Genomic DNA, 20,954 nt, shown 5'->3' with positions numbered 1-20,954 from the left:
AAAAACACGATACGAAGTCGTGTCGTAACACGACGCGGCGTCGTTTCACGATGCGACGTCGTGTCGTGGAAATCCATGACGAGCATCGTAAAAAACTACGACACGACATCGTGACGCGTCGCACGACGTCGCGTCGTAGAAACTCACGTAGAAATTCAAAGATGACGCATCGTGAGTTTCTACGACGCGACGACGTGCCGTGTCGCGTCGTAGTTTTTTACGATGCTCGTCATGGATTACCACGACACGACGCCGCGTCATGATACGACACGACGTCGTATCGTGTTTTTGTGTCCCGGCCCTTAGGGACGGATAAGCGGTGTAGTTTGGAAAGGCAGTATAAGGTTTTTAGTGATAATGAAGCTACAAGTTGGAAGCCCGCTACATGAGGCGGCAGCAGACGACGTGTCGTCGCGACACTACTGGTTTCTATGTATTTCTATGAATAAGTGTCGCTAGCTGCGCAGGGTATTTCATAAAAATCACTGACCTCCATATTACAAGTACACTGGACTTATGATACCCACCTGCTTTTTGTGCCTATTTGAAGCGGTATCAGCGCCCTCAATGCGGACGAAGAGAACTAAATCTGACGTAACTTGCAAATGGCCGCTTAATCGCTATTGGTTGTAGAAACTAGTATTAGTTCCAACTTCCAAGTACTCCCACTACTGCTATCACCGCCAATATGGCGACTTACAAACGTCATTTTTACGTCAAATTTAGTTTTCTTCTGATTCCGCTTCGAATAGGCACAAAAACCAGCAGCCATTTCAAAGGGTATCGTAAGTCCAGAGTACTTGTATAATGGAGGTCAGTGATAAAAATACATAGAAACCAGTAGTGTCATGTCAGTAGTCCATAATGTTGCTTCATGTCGTCCGCCGCCAACCGGCACCTTTAGATAGAAGTTAGGCAGTGGTTACCATTTTTAACTCTATTGCATTGGCCCAGAGTCCTATATTACTCTGGCATTCCAGATTCTAGGCATTTTAGTCCCAACCTCAGTGATTATTTAATAACTTTATTGTGTGTTAGCAATGTACATTTAGTAGCTTTTTGGTTTCTATAATCACTATCGTTTCTAAGGATTCTTAATAAGTAATTACAAGATATACCCCATTTCTAGTAAACACATTTACAAAGTGTATTACTATTCAAATTCCGTTATCTTTGTCATAACTCAATTTAGTGGATGAACACAACTAACATTTTATAACATAAGGACAATTACTCATTTTTTCCTTATAATTTGTACCATCGAGGAAATTCATTTCTATGCAGTTGACGGACCTATGTCATTTGGTCGGATTTTGTCAAACCAATGTAAGCTGTGATCTGTCGGCTGTATTGACATAACTCGACCAAACTACGTTATAGGTCTGCCATCTGCCTATGAATCAACTTCTCTGATAGCACAAACCTTGTAATTTACCTCATCATCTAGTTAATATATCTGGCTATACATAAAATCCACATTTTTCTGATTTCAAATCATCTTACCGGCTCTAAAGCCCCCATTTATGCAAATGTGGCAATTTTTGAAATTACCGGCTCACTATGGAGGGTAGATGGAGGAGAACTATCTTATATGGGGGATATTTGAAACAGTGTCCAGCTGTTTGCAGTAAATAACAGTTGAAAATTCCTCCAAGAGTGGCGCTTGCTGCAGCAAAGGGTATGGAATGAATGTAGCCGTTGGTAACAAAATATAAATTGAAGTTAGCCGAATAGCCGAGTCATAGAATTACTGGGTTAATACCAATATATTTTGAAAAATATAACCTAAAATAGCTGAAATAAAAGCTGCTAAATGATTTAAAATTTACCCTGTTGCTACTGTAGCGCCACCCTAATTTAACGCATTTCAGCGGACACTTTTTACATACAGAGATAGTTCTCCTCCATCTACACTCCATACGGCTAACTAACGTTCACTAGAGATCGCCCAATGGTCGAAATTCGACCTTACTTGCAACGACATCGACATTAGGACTACTAAGTACCTATTTGTAATAAAGAAATATTGACTTCATCATAGTTTTTTCCAGTTCTTGTCTCTGGGACTCAGCTGATCTCAGACTGGCCGTTTAAGCATTGTCTTATAATATCTTAAATTAAATAAAAAAACAATAATCCATTTTCAATTTGTCAACAGACTTCAACCATAAATAAAAGAGTATAATTCGTATGTATAGGCTTGTCACTCAAAAATCTGTCATCTTTTTTAGTAGTAGTGTCGTAGTGTGTGTAACGTTTTATTTGTTAAAAATATATATGATAAAAGCATAATTTTAAAATAATATTGGCTCGATGCACTCCTTCTCCATATAAACTATAACTGCGCGAAATTTCATGCAGGTGCATGCAAAAACGGGGAAACGTAGGTACGTTTCCCCGTTTTTCGTAAAAAGGGTAACAAAGTTTTTCTCTCACGTATTAATATATAGATACATTAACTCACAACAAGTTTCCAATGTGACAAAGACACAGATCTTGCATAGTTATACACTGTATAAATAGCTTATAACTGTGGGAATTATAGTATAATTAAAGTGCTATTAATTATTTAATCTATACCTAGGCGTTATAATTTATTGTAAGCGAATACTATGTCGGAATGACTTATAATTAGCTGTTTACAGCGGCCATTTTGTTTCCTAGCAATATTACATTTCTACTCGCTAACTATACTACAAAATATATTATTGCATCTCAGTACAAGCTTTGAACAATAAACCTTATGCAGTTGAGATAAGGTAGATAATACCGCTCGACAGATAGATAATTCACACTTTATAGTATGGACCAGCTATACTCAACCTGCGACCGCATATGGCGCCATGTGGTCGTGAAAGTCGTTAAGATTTTTCTACTTTTGAATCGCTAATTTTGAACAACGTAAATTATTTTGGTTGCGGCCTCGCGATACCAGGACTAAAACATGTCTGTGGCCCATATGAAAAAAGGTTGAGTACCACTGGTCTACTAGTATCTGGAGGCCTACAACGAAACAGGGCTTGTACCACGAAACCGTTTTGAGACTCAAACAATCGAACGACAATGCCACGTCCTGCTCTAACAACGTCATTTCACGTTTGTTACAGTAGGAACCAACATTCTACTTTCTAGTATGATTGTTTGAGTCTCAAAACCGTTTCGTGGTACGGGCCCAGTTTTGAGACTCAAACGAACGTATCGGAATGCCGCGTTCTTTTTTTTTTATGAATTAAGGAGGCAAACGAGCAAACGGGTCACCTGATGGAAAGCAACTTCCGTCGCCCATGGGCACTCGCAGCATCAGAAGAGCTGCAGGTGCGTTGCCGGCCTTTAAAAGGGAATAGGGTAATAGGGTAGGGATGGGTAGGGAAGGGAATATGGTAGGATATTGGGCCTCTGGTAAACTCACTCACTCGGCGAAACACAGCGCAAGCACTGTTTCACGCCGGTATTCTGTGAGAACGTGGTATTTCTCCGGTCGAGCCGGGCCGAAGCATGGCTCTCCCACGTATAAGTCACAACGTGATTTCAAGTTTGTTACAGTAGGACGCGGCTAAACGTTTATTCGAGTCTCAAAACGGTTTCGTTGTAAGGTTGTTGTATAGTTGTGGCTTGAACCCGCATGTTACTTGCTGTATTCCGGTTGCTGGCGCCGGCGGTTACCGGTTAATCAGCTGTTTCGGTCTCCGGTTCGCTTTGCCGCGTCGGCGAGTGCGCCCGCGCTGGTTCTTCTTGGTCCTTCTTCTGAACGCATCTGGAACGTAAATATTTACTATAAAATTGATTCACAGGCAAGTGCTGGACCGCTCCGCTATAATATTATGTCCTGTCCGTTCGATCAGATCGCGACTAACATTTACTTTATAAATCCACCAACTGCATGGGCGTAGCCACACTGGAGCAAGCTGGGGCGCTTGCCCCACCCTGGCTCTGACCTATTATAAGGTAACTAACTAAACAAAAAAAATTTTTTTCAACTAACTCCAATCATAATATCCATGCCACCAAGTAAAATAGGCCTTCCATATGCTATACTTCCATATAACTATACTTGGCCAGCAACGCAAATGATGGGCGACAGTAGTTGCTTTCCATCAGGTGTCCCGTTTGCCTGTGTGCCACAGACATGATCACGATAGATACCGCGTGTCGCTCCATTTGTATGAAAATGAGCGTGCCACTTTTTCCTACCTACTGTGACGTACCCATGATAAGAAACGTGTCCATTATCTAGGCCAACGTTTCTATTTGAATTTATAGAGCTCAGTACGGCACTTTTAGGCATTTAGGGATTTTTAAAATTCCGATTGACGTCTAATTCCGATAGCAGACTAAAGAACAGACTTTCGAAAGACGAGCATTGCTCGTCGTTTGGGAACGCGATATGGCACGCGAAGTACATACACATGCGGTATCTATCTTGATATAATATGTCTGTGGTGTCCCCTAATTGTATTTAAAAAATACTAGTACCAACGCACCTATACACATCAGTAGTGGGCTGCAGGGTGCCGTGTGTGAGCAGGAGGCGACGGCCGGCAGGCGGCGCGGGGGGCGCCCACCACGACACCACGCGCCCCACCACCGGCACCCGCCACAGGAGCCCCTCGTCGCGGGACCGTAGCGACGCCTCTGCTTCTTCTATACCTGAAAAGGGGAAAATGATATTATGTATATCTTGTACCGTACATTTTAGTTGTATGTACTATCAGAGAAGTTGATTCCTATGCAAATCGGGGACCTAAGTAGTTTGCTTGCGTTACGTCAAACCAAGCTGACAGATCACAATTAACATTGAATTGACATATTCGACCAAATAACGTTGGTCTGTCAATTGCATAGGAGTCAACTTCCTCGATGGTACATACATAATATAATGTCCATTCTTTTATTTTATTACACTCGGTACTTTAGGGTTAATTTATTCTAGCGCAGAGTCGAAGCGCATCGACGCGTCTTACCAAAAACTGAACACAACAAATTCAGGCTTAACTCCAGAGCGTATATAAAATCTCAGAAATAATGTGTGCGACATTACTTCTGAGATTTTATATACGTGGGAAAGCCATGCTTCGGCACGAATGGGCCGGCTCGACCGGAGAAATACCACGTTCTCACAGAAAACTGGTGTGAGAGTGAGTTTACTGGAGGCCCAATCCCCTACCCTATTCCCTTCCCTACCCTCCCCTATTCCCTTCCCATCCCTACCCTCCCCTATTACCCTATTTTCTCTTAAAAGGCCGGCAACGCACATGCAGCTCTTCTGATGCTGCGAGTGTTCATGGGCGACGGAAGTTGCTTTTCATCAGGTGACCCGTTTGCTCGTTTGCCCTCTTATTTCATAAAAAAAAGAAACACGCATTCTCGCGACTTCGCGCGTCTGCGCGTCACCAACGCTGATAAACTCTCAGAAGTAATGTATGCGTTACGCTCTGGAGTTAAGGTTGAAATTGTTATGTTCAGTTTTTGGTAAGACGCTTCGATGCGCTTCGACTCTGCGCTAGTATAAATTGACCCTTAAACCAACATTAGCTTTGTCCAAACTGTGCCTTTTTCTGTTCGTCAAGGGCATGCGTTATAGCGCAGTCAACAGCGAACGTGAGGCATGCCCGCGACGCATGCCCTCTGACCGTATCCAAAAAACAAAAATGACAATGTTGGCGTTGCGTTCGTTGACGCGTTCAATTATTGAATGCGCCAAAACGAAAGTTGAATGAAAGAAGATGACGAAAATTGAAGACAAAAGCGCATAGTGTGGACATAGCTATTCAGACATACAACTTTTAAATGTTTCTTCTCTTTAAAATTACTACAGTTACTCCTACTAATATATCGACGCCCCCACCGAATAATCGGACAATCGTAAAAATGAAAATATTCAGGAGAGCCGAAAAACTGATTTGTGTTAGTAACTCCGTCAAAAAAATTTTATACCTGGGAGAGCCATGCTTCGGCACGAATGGGCCGGCTCGACCGGAGAAATACCACGTTCTCACAGAAAACCGGCATGAAACAGCGCTTGCGCTGTGTTTCGCCGAGTGAGTGAGTTTACCGGAGGCCCAATCCCCTACCCTGCCCTATTTCCTTCCCTACCCTCCCCTATTTCCTTCCCTACCCTCCCCTATTCCCTTGTAAAAGGCCGGCAACGCACCTGCAGCTCTTCTGATGTTGCGAGTGTCCATGGGCGACGGAAATTGCTTTCCATCAGTGACCCGTTTGCTCGTTTGCCCCCTTATTTCATAAAAAAAAAGCATCATAGACTTTTTATATCTCAAATGAAAGCTAATTTTTTTGCCTATCTTGCTATCTTAACAATATTTAATTACCACCGAAGGTTTTTATTTAATAAAGCAAAACACAACTTATCGTTCTGGAGTAGGTCAAGCTCTAAACATTATTGTCTATTGCATGATTATTCGGGTAATTTTATCATAAATGCACATATATTATCTCATTGCAATATTATCGGGGAAATTTTTTGGGATAAGAATATTGGTAAACACCTATTACTTTACTATTCGGTGATTAAAAAATATTGTACACTTTGTAATTATAGTCATTGTCGTTTATTCCAATAATTTTCTACTATAGGTAAAATAAAAATAATATGTATTTTTATTATAATATATTCCTTATTTGATGACATAAATGACATTCTTGCAATCGAAACAGCTCTTGGTTAAAAAAAACACTCTGGAGACTGGCTCTATCATTTTAGTAGTACTTATAAACATTGCTGCTAATTAAAATGTTAATCATAACCCTCATCGCCACCGGAGTATCAGAGTTGGTGTCACAATAATCAATATCATATTATGTTCCAATAAAATGAATGATAATGGAAGGAAATTGCTTTAGACAGTCTTCCGAGAGCATCATAGGCTTTTCTTATATGACGGTGCTTTAATCGTCGACTGCAGTCTACATCGTAATACTGTTCAATGTAATCAGGATCAAAACTATGTTAAAAACTTCTCAAGTTACAATACAATACAATATTCACACAACACACTATACCAGCACATCTTATAGTAGCTAGCAATCGCATTCCTAATTAAATACTGAATAGGCATGATGACTATTTTTTTTTCTTATCGGTAATTGAAAGACACTTAAAAAATAGAAACATCGTTGAAAGAATGACTCTGATAGCTTAAAAATTTACCAAGATATGACAATTCAAACATCTCATAAAAAAGACCTGCCCGAAACGCTCCATACAAAGTGCTACGAAAGACTGACGTCAGTCTTTCGTAGTTTTCAGGGAGCCAACTTTGTTCGACAGGTATATTAAATATTGCGTTTATGAAAGTGGTTTCATAACAAAAGTTGCTTTTAATTGCATAAGTTATCGAATTGTATACAAATATTAAGAAATTTAATTGAAAAAAAAATTCGACTTGAATATCCAACTTTGAAGGCGCATAACAAAAAAAATACAAATTCTATCAAGCTGAAATTTTGGGAACACTTATTTTTTACCGTGATTTCTTTATTTTATTAACAAAATTAGCTAATCTTTGACCTTGTCATCATCCCTATTGGGTCCCATTAGGATCTGCAGGACAACTTCCACGAATAATGTTTGACTGTCTGACAGCTGTTTGCAGGCGTAAAACTGTAACAAGTGCTATCGTGACGGTCTTAAGCACTTCTTAGGAGTCTTTTCGAAAGAAACAGATAACTAAATACGTTCTCGTTAAGTTGTAACAGATCTCGCTGCTTATCGGTCACGATTAGTTTATTTTGTAGCAAGTATTGCCCATACATCCTTGTTGGTAAGAAAACCCGCATGTGGATTACAAAAATCGAAACAGATTATGATTATATCTCCTGAAAACTGAAGAATACGCATTCCTTTAATAGCCGTAAAGTATAAAATAAAAATATGAGCAATGTACCTAATTTAACGAATATTAGGAAGGACTTCACCACTTGATGTCTTCCAAAACGACGACGTTCTTACGTCTATAACGACTTAAGACATCCAAAAAAGCTAGCCAGGGACAGTCAGACATTCTTATTTTTTTAATGAAGAAAGTCTGACAATTCCTGACTCTTAGGTCCTGTCTTCTGCGATGACTGATCTGATGCTTGTCTGAGACTGGAGGCTGGAGGTGAGTGGACTGAGATGATCACCGCGTGTGAGATGCGCAGGAGTGGAAGTGTGCAGTAAGCAGCAATTTATTTACCCGAATAGTCATGCAATAGTCGTTTATCGTCAATTCTTTTTTCATATTATTTCGCAATAGCCTATTGCCCAGTTTTTGGTGTAAAATACAATTTTAAGTATTGTTATGGAATAAACACATAATTTTTTATATCTTTCTAATTCACATGATGTATTTTGACTTCTAAATGCCAAAAATCGCATAACAGCAAAAACCCCACAATAGCACATTGTCTGATTATTCGGTGGGGCGTCGATATAACGTTTGGCCTATATTGCTAAATCATAACCCTTCCTTTTCCCTCCGTAGTCGGGTAAGTAACTCACCTTTCTTCAGCACCTCTGTCATGTCAGTCAGCACTCGAGAACTCTCCTCCACCTCTTTGCCAGCGGAAACTACTAGTTCTAGCAGTTGCTCAACATCTGTATCTTCTGTTACCATGCCGAATCTGAAATAAGGTTTCTGGTATTGATGTTGTACAGTTTATAAGTAATGACTTATGATGTATCGCTGTAGTTTACCTGACGCATGCGCGGCCGTCGTCGCCGTCGCCGCACGAGAAGGCGTTGTCCGTCGCCCGCAGCGTGTCCACGAGCTGGCGGTTGAGCGCGTCGAGCTCCTCCCCCGACTCCTCCCACCCCGGCGGGATGTAGCGGACTCCTCCCAGACCTGGAATGATATAATGAAATGTTTGGCGATTTTAATGTCTAAAATTTAGATCTCTCCATTTCACAGTACGACGGATCGAATCATATTTAAAACGTTTTTATGGGATGTTATAAATATAAATCGCACTTTTTAATCCCCCCCCCCTCCTGGCAATGCCTGGCATGGCACACCTGCGTTACGTAATACTTGAATTTTCTCTAACTTTTTATGATGGCAACTGGAAATGTAATTTCTAAAAACGCTATCAATTAATTATCATCATTACATGCATATGGTGTGAGGCGCCCAAAAGATGCTGATGCGTGGTGCATGCATTTTGCGTCAATGTTCCAAGTTTCAACCGAACCCAAAACATTACAGTCATCATCACTCACCTGCCCACCCCGGCACGTGAACCAGCTTCAGACACGGCGTGTTCGTCACGTGCTGTTGGAACTCGTCTCGGAGAGCCACGGTAGCTCGTAACACTTGAAGTTGAGCGTCTAGGACTTCGGCCAGCGCGCCCGCGTCCTGCAGGGGCGGAGCGCCCTCTAGCGGACAGTAGCGGAGCACCACACCATAGGCCTCCGTCTCGCACACGTCTATTGTTATCTAAAGTAAGAATATAACAATTTTTTTAATTCTTATAAATATATTTTTTTTTATCGGGCCGGGCGTTGGCCCACCACTCATTCCCACCACTGTATATCCTGTGTCGCCAGGATCGACAGCGGTATCCAACCACGAAAACCCTTTGATATGAGCCCGAGTGACATGCTAAAACTGTCTTGGGGGTCCCAAGAAATTAATCAGAAGAAAATAGAAGGAGTAAGAAAAAAAGGATTATTATAAACAAACTAGTTGATGCTTGCAACTCTGTTGTACCGAAATCATTAATCGCGCGGGAACCGAACATTTTTATGCAACAAAAACTATCCTATGTCCTTTCCAGGCTCTTAAATTATCTTCATATCAAATTTCAACAAAATCGGTTCAGCTGTTTAAAAGCTGTTCACTTTATAATGGTGATAAGGACTCATTCAGGTAAAGACATTACAAAGCTCCTTTTTAAGTTCTTTTTACATTGCAATCACAAAATAATGCGATATATTTTATATACAACTTCCCTATTATAGCAACGCGTTAAGCTAATCGCACATTTCTTCGCACCGTACGTGTCGAACGCGCTGCATAGAACTCGAACTGCAGCGCGTACAGTGCGGACGAATGTGCGAGGTTTCACATCATTTTATACAACGAATTCTAAAATCTAAAATGTTGCGTTTGGCACGTACGTTCTGATAAATGTGCGATCATCTTTACTCACCATATCAGCTTCCCGCTGCAACACCTGTCCCAGCCACGAGTTGAGCTTGTCGTAATACGGCGGCGGTCGCGCGACGCCCGCCGGCGCGAATTGGAACGCCACGCACGCTGACGCGCCGCTTATTGCGTCCTGTACGCAGAGGTATACGATAAGTGCGTGTATTATAGATTCCATATGGTAAGCAGAATGAAGATTGTACAAATGTATGACAATACCTACACAATTTTTATATTTAAAAAAAATTATTAATAAGACTTGTCGTGATGAAATGGTGAACAGGCCTTTAGAGATATGTTTTATAAATAAAACTCACCACAATATCCATGTTTGGTGGTTCATCGCCACCGGGTCTCGCACTCTGTAAATAAAATCTTTGTTTCATTTATTCATAATATAATGTGCAGTTTCTAATGGATGTTAGTTTATGTAGGTAGGTATGATACATATTTAGTTGTAACTCAAGGAGATTTAAAATGTACTTACTTAACTTTAGTTTGACATTTACTGTCAAAACTCTTCATTAAATTAAAGTTATATACTCACCTGGTACTAAGCGTCAATTTATACTAGCGCAGAGTCGAAGCGCATCGAAGTGAATGATTAAAACTGAACATAACAAATTCCACCTTAACTCTAAAGCGTTAACGCACTTTATTACTTTTGACAATTTAAAAAGGCGCGCGCATTCACGTGAATACGCCCGACCAACGCTGATTGGCCTCGCAGAAGTAATGTATGCGTTACGCTCTGGAGTTAAGGTTGAATTTTCTGTGTTCAATTATTGGGAATTCGCTTCGCTTCGACTCTGCGCTATTATAAATTGACCATAAGCCACACTCACCAGTATCCGCAGCTGCGCGGCCGCTATGACGTCATACGCGTGTCTCGCCGAGCGGAACGCGCGTGACACTCTCCGCGTCAGGCCGCCGCCGCCCGCCGCACGCGCGCTCGCCCACAGCGGGAGCGCGTTGAGCCCGCGAGACCCGAGACCGGCCGCCGCCGCCAGCGCCACCTCCCTCGCGCTGCTGCCGCCCTAGTACAAATAAATTATTAGGGGTACGATTCTCGTAAATCGAATATCGCTTCGATAGCAGGATGTCTCGTATTTTTTTGCAAGAACACAGCTACGTGTCGTGGTGTTTGTTTCCAAACTTTTGATAAACCGATTATATATTATGTCGTTGTAAGTTTATCTTGTGTAATTAAATCAATATCTAATTTTTATAACGATGTAGCATAACGAAAAAAGCACAAAGGAAACATAAACAATGTTTTCAACGTTTGAAATTATAACAGTATAAATACAGCGTATAATATAGCAAAGCAATATATTTTGCTCAGTCAGCTAATATTATTTTTGATTTTATACAACAAAAATATAAAAAGTTAATAAAAGCTTACCGTACTTGATCCTCTTGCGGGTCCATTCGCTGTGATTGGTTCTGGGATTTTGTAAAATGTCTGCAGATGCAGTCAAGGACATTTATTTATTCATATTTTTTTTTTAGTTCTCAATTAATACTTCTTAAATATTAAGTACAAAATTAATTTATGAACTAAGTTTTTGTCACTTAGTAAACAGTAGCAACAAAACTTCCTGATAACTTATTGATCGCTTTAAATGATTGGGCAATTGTAAAACATCCAAAGACTGTAAAACATTCAACATATGAATATTTTGCCAGTTTAGACGTCTTTTATCAGAGTAATGAAAAGGATACGACAGTAGGTAGACCGGGAACGCCAAACCACAGGCCCGGAGTGAGAGTCAGTGAGTCCGCTATACTGTATGTCTGAAACATAAAAAATACGTCTATAATATTCATTTATAGTGGTTAAGGTGTCCATTGAAAATCAGCCTTGCGGATCCGTTCGCAACATTGTTGAATGGGAACCAATTTGGTATTACATATGATAGTATTAGTAGTTAAGAATTATTTTTGTAAGATGCTAAATACCAAATAAATTTATTTTTCTTTCTTTCTAATATTTAAAATATATTCATCGTTATCATTGATTTGATGAATGCGTCTGCTATAATCTAATAGTCTATTCGTGTTTTGGAAATCGTCAACAGCAAAATTATAAGTAAAATTATACAGGAAAAATGGAAGGGATTAGGGGAACGCGCAATGTTCAATTTGTAAGTTTCTTTTCGGTTGGACTATTTAATGTTAAAATTAAGGTACTATAATATAAGGTAAGACATACCTGATCCCTGCCACCCGCTGCGGGTAACGCTAGTGCATGCCCGCTAAGGTGTAGGTGGACTTTGCGTCGCGCGCACGCTGCGGCGAGCCGGCCAGCGTGCGCGCCGCAACCGAGCGGCGCCGCACCCGCCTCGCCCAGCGTTAGTAGCGGTATGCGCTCGGACTGTATATCTTCTTCGATTAGACGCTCTAGAGCTTCGATATCCATGCCCCGACCTGGAAATATAATTCGTCCGTATAATTACTACGCGGATACTGTAGCGGCAGTGCAATTGCGGTACGGTTTCAACACACAAGCGTGATTTATTTTGAGAAGTAATTTGTACAGGCTAACATTACATAAGTGGGAGAGCCATGCTTCGGCACGAATGGGCCGGCTCGACCGGATAAATACCACGTTCTCACAGAAAACCGGCGTGAAACAGCGCTTGCGCTGTGTTTCGCCGAGTGAGTGAGTTTACCGGAGGCCCAATCCCCTAACCCCTACCCTATTCCCTTCCCTTCCCTTCCCTACCCTCCCCTATTACCCTATTCCCTCTTAAAAGGCCGGCAACGCACTTGCAGCTCTTCTGATGCTGCGAGTGTCCATGGGCGACGGAAGTTGCTTTCCATCAGGTGACCCGTTTGCTCGTTTGCCCCCTTATTTAAAAAAAAAAAAACACTTGCTTGGTTCATCAATAAAACGCTGATGTGTTTTGTACAAATATGGCTAACATCTCTATAATTGATACCACTTTAACCACCAAACCGTTTTGATGTAATTTGGTATAATAACTGCATTTTTTTAACCTCCAGGAAGGCCATAGGACACTTTTTATCCCAAAAAAAAAGCACTGTTATCGCACAGGTTTGATTAAGTTGTCTCATATCTCATGTACTTATGTGTAACTGCGTCTAGCTCTGGCATAAAGTGTGTACTCACCGGCCACTGGCACGGGGCGCACGCAGGCCAGCGGCAGGCCCAGCTGCCGGCACAGGTGCTGGACCACACCGAGCGGGCTCGCCACGCAACTGTATATACACGGGAGACGGCTCGAGAACGCGAGCGCTGGAATGGGAGTTTTGGGAGTTCAGAAGTCAATATTATATCAAATGACAATGGTTTCATGTAGGAATACCCATGTAAATTACAACAGTAGTTTAGATTTAACTTTAGATGTAACAACTAACTTTGTAAATATTTGTGTTCTAGAAATTTAATTAATTAATTTATTTATTTATTCATCATATCACCAACAGAATCACATTTAATAAAATACAAATCGATACAACTGAGTTTTTTTTTTTATGGATGAAATGTGTTGCAACTTCCAATGAAATGTGAAACATTATTTGAGACAATGGGATGAAAATATGATATATAATTATTGTTATAAACAATAATTGTTTATAACAATAATTCGTGTAAATAAAATTCGTGTTTATGAGATTTTTAAGCTGCTCAATTAACAAATACTCTACTATTATCCTAAAATTACACTGCTGTTTTGTGTAGTTTTTAATTAATGTGGCTTACCACCATCTTCGAGGTATCTGGGGTATCGGTGATGCAGCAGCATCCTGGTGACCCGCACCAGCCCCTCCAGTTGCTCCTGGTGGTAGAACGCGCTGTACTCTGTCAGTCTGGAAAAAGCAAGCAGATTTGCATTTTGCGATTTAAAAAAAATGAATCATAATATTATGATTCATAATATGATTTTCCAAAGCGACCATTTTAGCCTCGCAGACTTCTAAAAAACTAAGGAAGTTATATATAAACCTCTAGGTTTGTGTTGTCATGTGAAATCACCTTTACACCATTCAAATTGGCGCCATAAAAAAATGTATCAATTCCACGAACTATTCACATTATAGCATTTGTTATCACTACAGATAACAATCGGATGTTTCTATTATGATAGATAAGATTACTTAACTATGGTGATATTTGGTATGGTAATTATTGATACATTAAGCACATGACACATCCCAACATAAAAGGATCCCACAATGTGTTATAATAACACAATGTTTGTTCTTGTCTGATACATTAAAAGTATTATACTTATATTTTATAATACTAATGTATTATACTTTATCAGTTCGCAGAAAATATTTTTGACCTAAAATGATTGATGATATCAGTTAGAACTATGCACATTTAAAACCAATTTTCACAACTAATTAAGCACATGAGTGACAAATTTAAAAATTAGTGAGTAGTTGAAGTCAAATATGATTTGATGACTATTTAAAATATTTTATACAATGGCTACAATATGAAATGGAAAGGTCAAATTAAAAATATGAATATTGAATAATTAAATTAATGTTGAATGTTAAAAAATCTGGATTTTAAGGTCAACCATACAAATCTTGCATAAATCTGTTTGTTGGTCCTTCTCTCTTCATGTCTAATGATAAAATTATGGACCAATTTTGATGAAACTTTGTATGTCATTATATATAGAACTAGCTGTTGCCCGCGACTTCGTCCGCGTTAGCACAGTAGTTCGCATCCCAAGTATTATTTATTGTACAAAAAATAAAAATATTCAATATACAGAATTGACTTTCCTACGATTTTATTATATATAGATGTTCCGCGCGGTTTCGCTTGCGTAATTTAGAAAATTCACGCAACCGTACATTTTGCAGCAAAAAATAGCCTATATCCCTTTAGGTGGTCATGTTTGCCAAATAACATAAAAATTGCTCCAGTAGTTCATAATAAGCAATTCCATATAATTTTCCCCGTTTTTTTCACATTTTCATCTATTTCTTCGCTCTTATTAGTCTTAGCGTGATAAAATATAGCCTATAGTCTTCCTTGATAAATGGGCTATCTAACACTGAAAGATATTTTTTTAAATCGGACCAGTAGTTCCTGAGATTAGCTCGTTCCAATAAGCCCTTTTATATAATTTCCCCCGTTTTTTCCACATTTTTCTCTATTCCTTAGTTCCAATTAGGCTTTAGCGTAATAAAATATAGCTTATAGGCTTTCTCGATAAATGGGCAATCCAACAGTAAAAGAATTTTTCAAATCGGACCAGTAGTTCCTGAGATTAGCGCGTTCAAATAAGCCCTCTCATATAATTTCCCTCATTTTTTCCACATTTTCCTCTATTTCTTTGCTCCTATTAGTCTTAGCGTTATAAAAAAAGCCTACAACCTACCTCGATGAATGAGTTATGTAACAATGAAATAATGTGATAAAATATAGCTTATAACCTTCATTGATCAATGGGCTATCTAACACTGAAAGAATTTTTATTATTATAAGTCTAAGAACTGCTAAACAATGGTATAATTGCCTTAGCAAGTAAGTATGATATTAGTTACAGTCAGTGCCGTAAATATGGTGGTGCTACCGGTGCCCAGGCACAGGGCGTAGACTCTGGGGGGGCACAAGAATGGCCAGACCAGGCAGATTGTTATTCTTTCGAATTGCTCCCGATAAGTACTTCCCGCTGCGCCCCAGAGATGTTTTTCAATGTAGTGAAAAAAAATCTACAGCCGAACATATAACCTCCTTTTTGGAAGCCAGTTGAAAAACAAGGGTGCAGTTATAAGCTCCCACAGGGCGCAAAAAAGGCTATTTACGGCACTGGTTACAGCATAACATGCACTTAATAATAAGTTTAGATAAGAAAGTGTAACAAACTGTATGTAATCACCTTCATACTAAATTGTTATGCATATTTTTAAAAATTGATTGTATAATGCTTTTAAGTTTTAAACAAAGTAATAACATAACAGTCTTATAAGAACAACTCATAATTAAGTAAAGTTGGAAAATAATTAGTTATTTAAGGCCGAAAAGAATAAATATTATGTATAACACTAACCTGAACATGTGCGACATCCAACGAGTAGTCTCACTAGCTATATGTGCACCTAATCTGGAGGAATGGCTTCTTTCAAGTTTGGAAAACAACACACTAATGCTGTGAGATAGTATAGCAGCACGAGTGACTGCATCCGTCGGTAGGAGCGTTGGCTCCAAAGCATCACAATTTGGGTCAGTCTTTTTCACTAATTCCTCCAAATCCTTCAATATATCATCCATTGACATCTCTGCCGGCTCAAAGAAACCAGCGCTTATTTTTCTCGTCTCCGGCCTTCTTTCCTCTTCCGGCGTATCTTGGGCATTGGCTACCGCTTCTAATCTGCCGACTACTTCGGATACTTGAAACTCCAGGCCACCAAAAGGCTGGCGATCCTACCGAAAACCAAATATGATACGTAACACTTGAAAAATGTAAGGTATTTAAAATACAATGTAGTTTCACGGCTGTACCTGTTCGGGAGAAGAATCCTTTTCAGAATCCATTTTGGTAATTTCTGTTTTTGCAGCCGGTGCATCTAACATGCTGCGTGGCTAAAATTTTTGCAAATTTTACGACGAACAGACAAAACTTGTAAACGTCACTTCAATGTTTTGACGTGAATGAATAACAAAAATGCCAATCTGACAGTTTTTGATATTTTTCCTCCTCGTATTAATGTTAAAGCCTTAGATTTTACCATAAAAAAAAACAGTAATTTTAAAATTGGTAAAACAAATATATTTCTTTGCACAATATGGACTAACATAGTTTTACCCACGAACATCTACAGAACAACTACAGCTTCTTTCTTTTTTTCTTCTTCATAATCCAGCACTAAACTAAGCCGGGTTTGATCAAACCTTCAAACGCGTCGGAAGTCGGAACACGATCAAACGGCGCGTCAAACACAACGAAAATATGAAATTTCATCAAACAAGCTTCAAACACGTAAAAGTTTGACAAACCGTTCAAACTAGCTTTGTACACGATCAAATCGATTTGAGTCAAACCAAAATTTACGTGTTTGAGTCAAACCTATATACCTTTATAAAATTTATGTTAATGTCACCAATGCCTTCAAGAGTTGTTTTATTATAAACTTATATACATACTTATTTTTTAAAGTAGCTTTAAATACAATAATATTTTGTTACATTATGATTAGTAAGGATTTTTATAATTTTTATGTTTTTAAGTAAAAGTAAGGTGTCCATTGAAAATCAGCGTTGCGGATCCGTTCGCAACATTGCTGAATGGGAACCAATTTGGTATTACATAGGATAGTATTAGTAGTTAAGAATTATTTTTGTAAGATGCTAAATACCAAATAAATTTATTTTTCTTTCTTTCTTTCTTTCAAACCGTTTGATCGTCTTCGGGGCCCTTAATACCTGCCAGAGGAGCTCAGTGTATTCGATGAATTCAAATTTTATAAAAAAAATCAAGTGTCACATTTGGCGCCAAATTTGCGTCAATTTGTCGAAAAATAAACACGAAATTGTAAGATCAATTAAAAAGTGGTTATAAACGAAATTTCTTATTCCAAAACTTAAAATGCCTAATATAAAAACAATATCAAACTCAATACGGACAGCCTCTAAGCGGCCATTTAGAGTATCGATAGAAGGGAATATTGGATCTGGAAAGTCAACGTGCATAAAACATTTTCACAAGTATAAAAATGTGGAATCCCATCCTGTAAGTGATTTTAACCCTATTACAATTCTTTGAAGAGAGAGAAATGCTGAAAAATTCTTTATAGTTAGCAGTAACACTTAGCTTCTAATTCATCGGTTTCTACACAGACTACTCAAATTATAGGAGCCGATAAAAGAGTGGCGGGATGTGAGCGGTCACAATCTACTGGGACTGCTGTACAGTGACATGAACCAGTGGAGCTTCGCCTTTCAACATTATGTCCACCTCAGCAGGCTGAAGATCCAGACAAGTCCACCCAGCAACTCTAACATCACCGTCAAAATGTTTGAAAGGTATTTGATTCTTATGTACGGTTGTATTTGTATTATGATTCATTGCTGCGACTGTTTTACTTCTGAAGAAATATTTTTTCTATTACATTTCTACACATTAGACATGTGATAGAAATATTTTATTAGCCACTGCAGCATCCTCCTAATTTGAATACAAAGGTATAGTATAATTAAATGTATTATGTAAATATTAAATATCTATTTACAAAGGAGAATAACTTATCCCTTAGGCCCTAAGGGTTTTCCTTGTCTCTCAAGTTACTAGTTAGAGAGAGTGAGTAAGATTAGCTTCGATAATAATTTTGTAGCTTGTTGATAGTAATTGCTAGCTAGCTTTTTTACACAATAGAATTTCTATTGTGTCTCAGTCACCGGTGACCGTATGGGACTTGATGAATTAACGTTCATTTATAACATTTACAGATCAGTACAAAACAGCAGGCACTGTTTTGTAGAGAATGCCAAGAAACAGAATTTCCTAGAAGAAGCGGAGTACCAGGTACTTCTAGAATGGTTTGACTACACGGAGAAGAATTTAGACATCTCCTTAGATCTTATAGGTAAAGTTTACTTTTGCTATTCCTCTTTTGGGGTCTATCCAGTGCCAATTTTATTGAGGGTAGGCCACTTTATTTGTGCTGCCCCATGTACAAAATCCGTAATTATGGATGCTGCCACCCCTAGGATGTGGCCTATAGTGGCCTTTTTATAAATCCAAGGCTGTGTCTAACATTTTATGGATTAAAATTAAGCAGCCTTGTATTTCTCCCTGTTAGGTTATTGTAATGGCTAGTAAGAACATAATATATTTTTTATTATCTCATATTATTACATCATGTTTTGGTCTTTAAACCAACTGAAATTATATTACTGTATCACATTAAGAAAAAAACTGTCACACATTCTCGGAAGAATAAATTTAAAATATTTCTTTACAGTATATTTAAAGACAAATCCAAAAATAGTTTGGGAGAGAATGATGAAGAGAGGTAGAGCTGAAGAGGCAGAGGTGCCATTGGAATATTTAGAACAGGTACATCCATATTTATATTATAAATTTGAAAGTGTGTCTGTCTGTTACCTACTCACGTCCAAACTGCTGAAACGATTTTGCTGAAATTTGGTATGGAGATATGCCGAGCCCCAAGAAAGGATATAGGATACTTTTTATCGCGAAAAAATTTACAGTTTCCACGCGATAGACGAATTTTGGCACAACAGAGTTGCGGACATCGTCTAGTTTTACATAATATTATCAAATAGATTAATGTCCGGGCCGCACCCGCGTAGTGCTTCGTGCTTAAAACGATACGTCCATTAGACAATCTGCGTGTATTGTCCAATGGTATTGTCTCATATCACGAAGCTTCGTGACGATATGCGCATGTGCGGCCGCAGCATTAGTGTGTCTGTACAATTAAATAATTAGAGGATAACAATAATATGTTTACTGAAAATATGAAGGTTTGGCTAATATCAGTATTAGAAGCATTGCTGAATTCTCTATAACGTGGCAAATTTTTATGTGACTGCAACAGGAGGATTTATAAGTGGTTATATATAATTATATTTATTATGCAGTTATGTACTCATATTCCTATGACTCTTCCTTGGCATAATTGAGCATGAGTAACATTACTAACACAATTTGCATAAAAAATATAATAATTATGTATAATAGGTTGACTTTTGTGTGTATTATTGTGTAATCTGTAGTATTATTATACCTAAACAAATAACATATTATACCACCTTTTTATTTTTATTATTTCTGCCTATGACCACAAACTAATATTCTTTCAAATCCATTTCAGGTTCACGAATCCTACGAGAATTGGCTTAGTTCTCCAGACGTGGGCTGTGAGGTGCTGACTATCGATGCTGATAGAAGCTTGGACCAAGTCATCGCAGATTTAGAGAGATACAGCTATAAGATACTAGGGGGAAACCATACTAATTGATTTCATATAGTTTGTTGGTACCGCAGCTACCTCAGTTATATCTGTTGTTTTTAGTATACTTTAGAAAAAATATACCTTTCCTATGATGCTCAAACTACTGACACTACTGTACTGTAGGGCCTCTAGGATGCCACACTAAGGCCGTGGCCTATAACGCCCTAATTATAAATCCTGGGCTGTGACATAGCAAGGGTTGGTTAGTTTTTAATAATTAACATACTTAATGACTTGACATTTAATAGAACTTATTAGTTTTTTTTTTTTTGGAAATTTTACGAGTAGTACAATGACTTTAAAGTTTAATTATATTAAGCTCGACTTACTGTTCCTTTAGAATTTGGATATTAATCCATCCATCTATCCATTTTAAGAGTATTAAGTAACTTATCTAGGATTATTTATTTTTATTTAAAAAATAATACTTACTTAGGGGGGTATTACATTATCATTTATATTGGATCATTTCTATGATCATATATAGGATCCAATATATATGATCATTTGATCATATCTACATATTACATTATCATATTTCATTGATCCTATTTTACGTCATATGTGGTTTCAATAGCCAATGGAGAGCGCTAACGCTGACAGGTATTGACGTCAGGGTTACTAGATCTCAGAGAATTCGATTTGTCAAAAGACATCGTCATTTTTAATATGGCTTGTTTTTTGTTATTTCAGCAAGATAATCCAAGTATATAATTAGAAAAATAATTACATTACATTATTTGAAACATATTAACAAACAAGAAATTAAAAACTCTTTTTTATATTAAATAACTGGCAACACCTATTTCTATGACCGTATTGGATCCAATCTCTCAGCAA

General features: G+C 38.5%; 2 protein-coding genes across 2 annotated transcripts; one reads left to right on the top strand and one right to left on the bottom strand.

Moving 5' to 3' along the window:
• Positions 1-3,539: 3,539 nt before the first annotated feature.
• LOC121732261 (pyridoxal-dependent decarboxylase domain-containing protein 1) lies at positions 3,540-16,784 on the bottom strand. Its single transcript, XM_042122084.1, has 15 exons — positions 16,639-16,784; positions 16,187-16,560; positions 13,873-13,979; positions 13,279-13,404; positions 12,358-12,572; positions 11,868-11,939; positions 11,548-11,607; positions 10,988-11,179; positions 10,460-10,504; positions 10,147-10,275; positions 9,215-9,431; positions 8,693-8,840; positions 8,498-8,619; positions 4,482-4,647; positions 3,540-3,754 (listed from the first exon to the last, which is right to left on the bottom strand). The coding sequence occupies exons 1-15, from the start codon at positions 16,708-16,710 to the stop codon at positions 3,667-3,669; spliced, it is 2,133 nt and encodes a 710-aa protein (XP_041978018.1). The 5' UTR covers positions 16,711-16,784; the 3' UTR covers positions 3,540-3,666.
• An 851-nt stretch (positions 16,785-17,635) lies between these two features.
• Positions 17,636-20,547, top strand: LOC121732263 (deoxynucleoside kinase-like). Its single transcript, XM_042122086.1, has 5 exons — positions 17,636-17,866; positions 17,990-18,159; positions 18,583-18,719; positions 19,098-19,192; positions 19,974-20,547. The coding sequence occupies exons 1-5, from the start codon at positions 17,723-17,725 to the stop codon at positions 20,118-20,120; spliced, it is 693 nt and encodes a 230-aa protein (XP_041978020.1). The 5' UTR covers positions 17,636-17,722; the 3' UTR covers positions 20,121-20,547.
• The last annotated feature ends 407 nt before the right edge of the window (positions 20,548-20,954 follow it).

The sequence above is a fragment of the Aricia agestis genome, chromosome 12 (genome assembly GCF_905147365.1).
Source record: "Aricia agestis chromosome 12, ilAriAges1.1, whole genome shotgun sequence".
Classification (NCBI taxonomy): Eukaryota; Metazoa; Arthropoda; class Insecta; order Lepidoptera; family Lycaenidae; genus Aricia; species Aricia agestis.
The sequence above is the reverse complement of the archived record's forward strand: the minus strand, read 5'-3'. Positions and strand labels throughout refer to the sequence as shown.

Bases quoted from the DNA above. Each gene is read 5' to 3' on its own strand.
- LOC121732261 (XM_042122084.1), bottom strand. From the start codon at position 16,710: ATGTTAGATGCACCGGCTGCAAAAACAGAAATTACCAAAATGGATTCT. The intron at 16,561-16,638 runs GTACAGCCGTGA...GGTTTTCGGTAG, and splicing joins AGGATTCTTCTCCCGAACAG to GATCGCCAGCCTTTTGGTGG. The intron at 8,841-9,214 runs GTGAGTGATGAT...ATATCATTCCAG, and splicing joins TCACGTGCCGGGGTGGGCAG to GTCTGGGAGGAGTCCGCTAC.
- LOC121732263 (XM_042122086.1), top strand. From the start codon at position 17,723: ATGCCTAATATAAAAACAATATCAAACTCAATACGGACAGCCTCTAAG. The intron at 17,867-17,989 runs GTAAGTGATTTT...CTCAAATTATAG, and splicing joins AAAATGTGGAATCCCATCCT to GAGCCGATAAAAGAGTGGCG. The intron at 18,720-19,097 runs GTAAAGTTTACT...ATTTCTTTACAG, and splicing joins CATCTCCTTAGATCTTATAG to TATATTTAAAGACAAATCCA.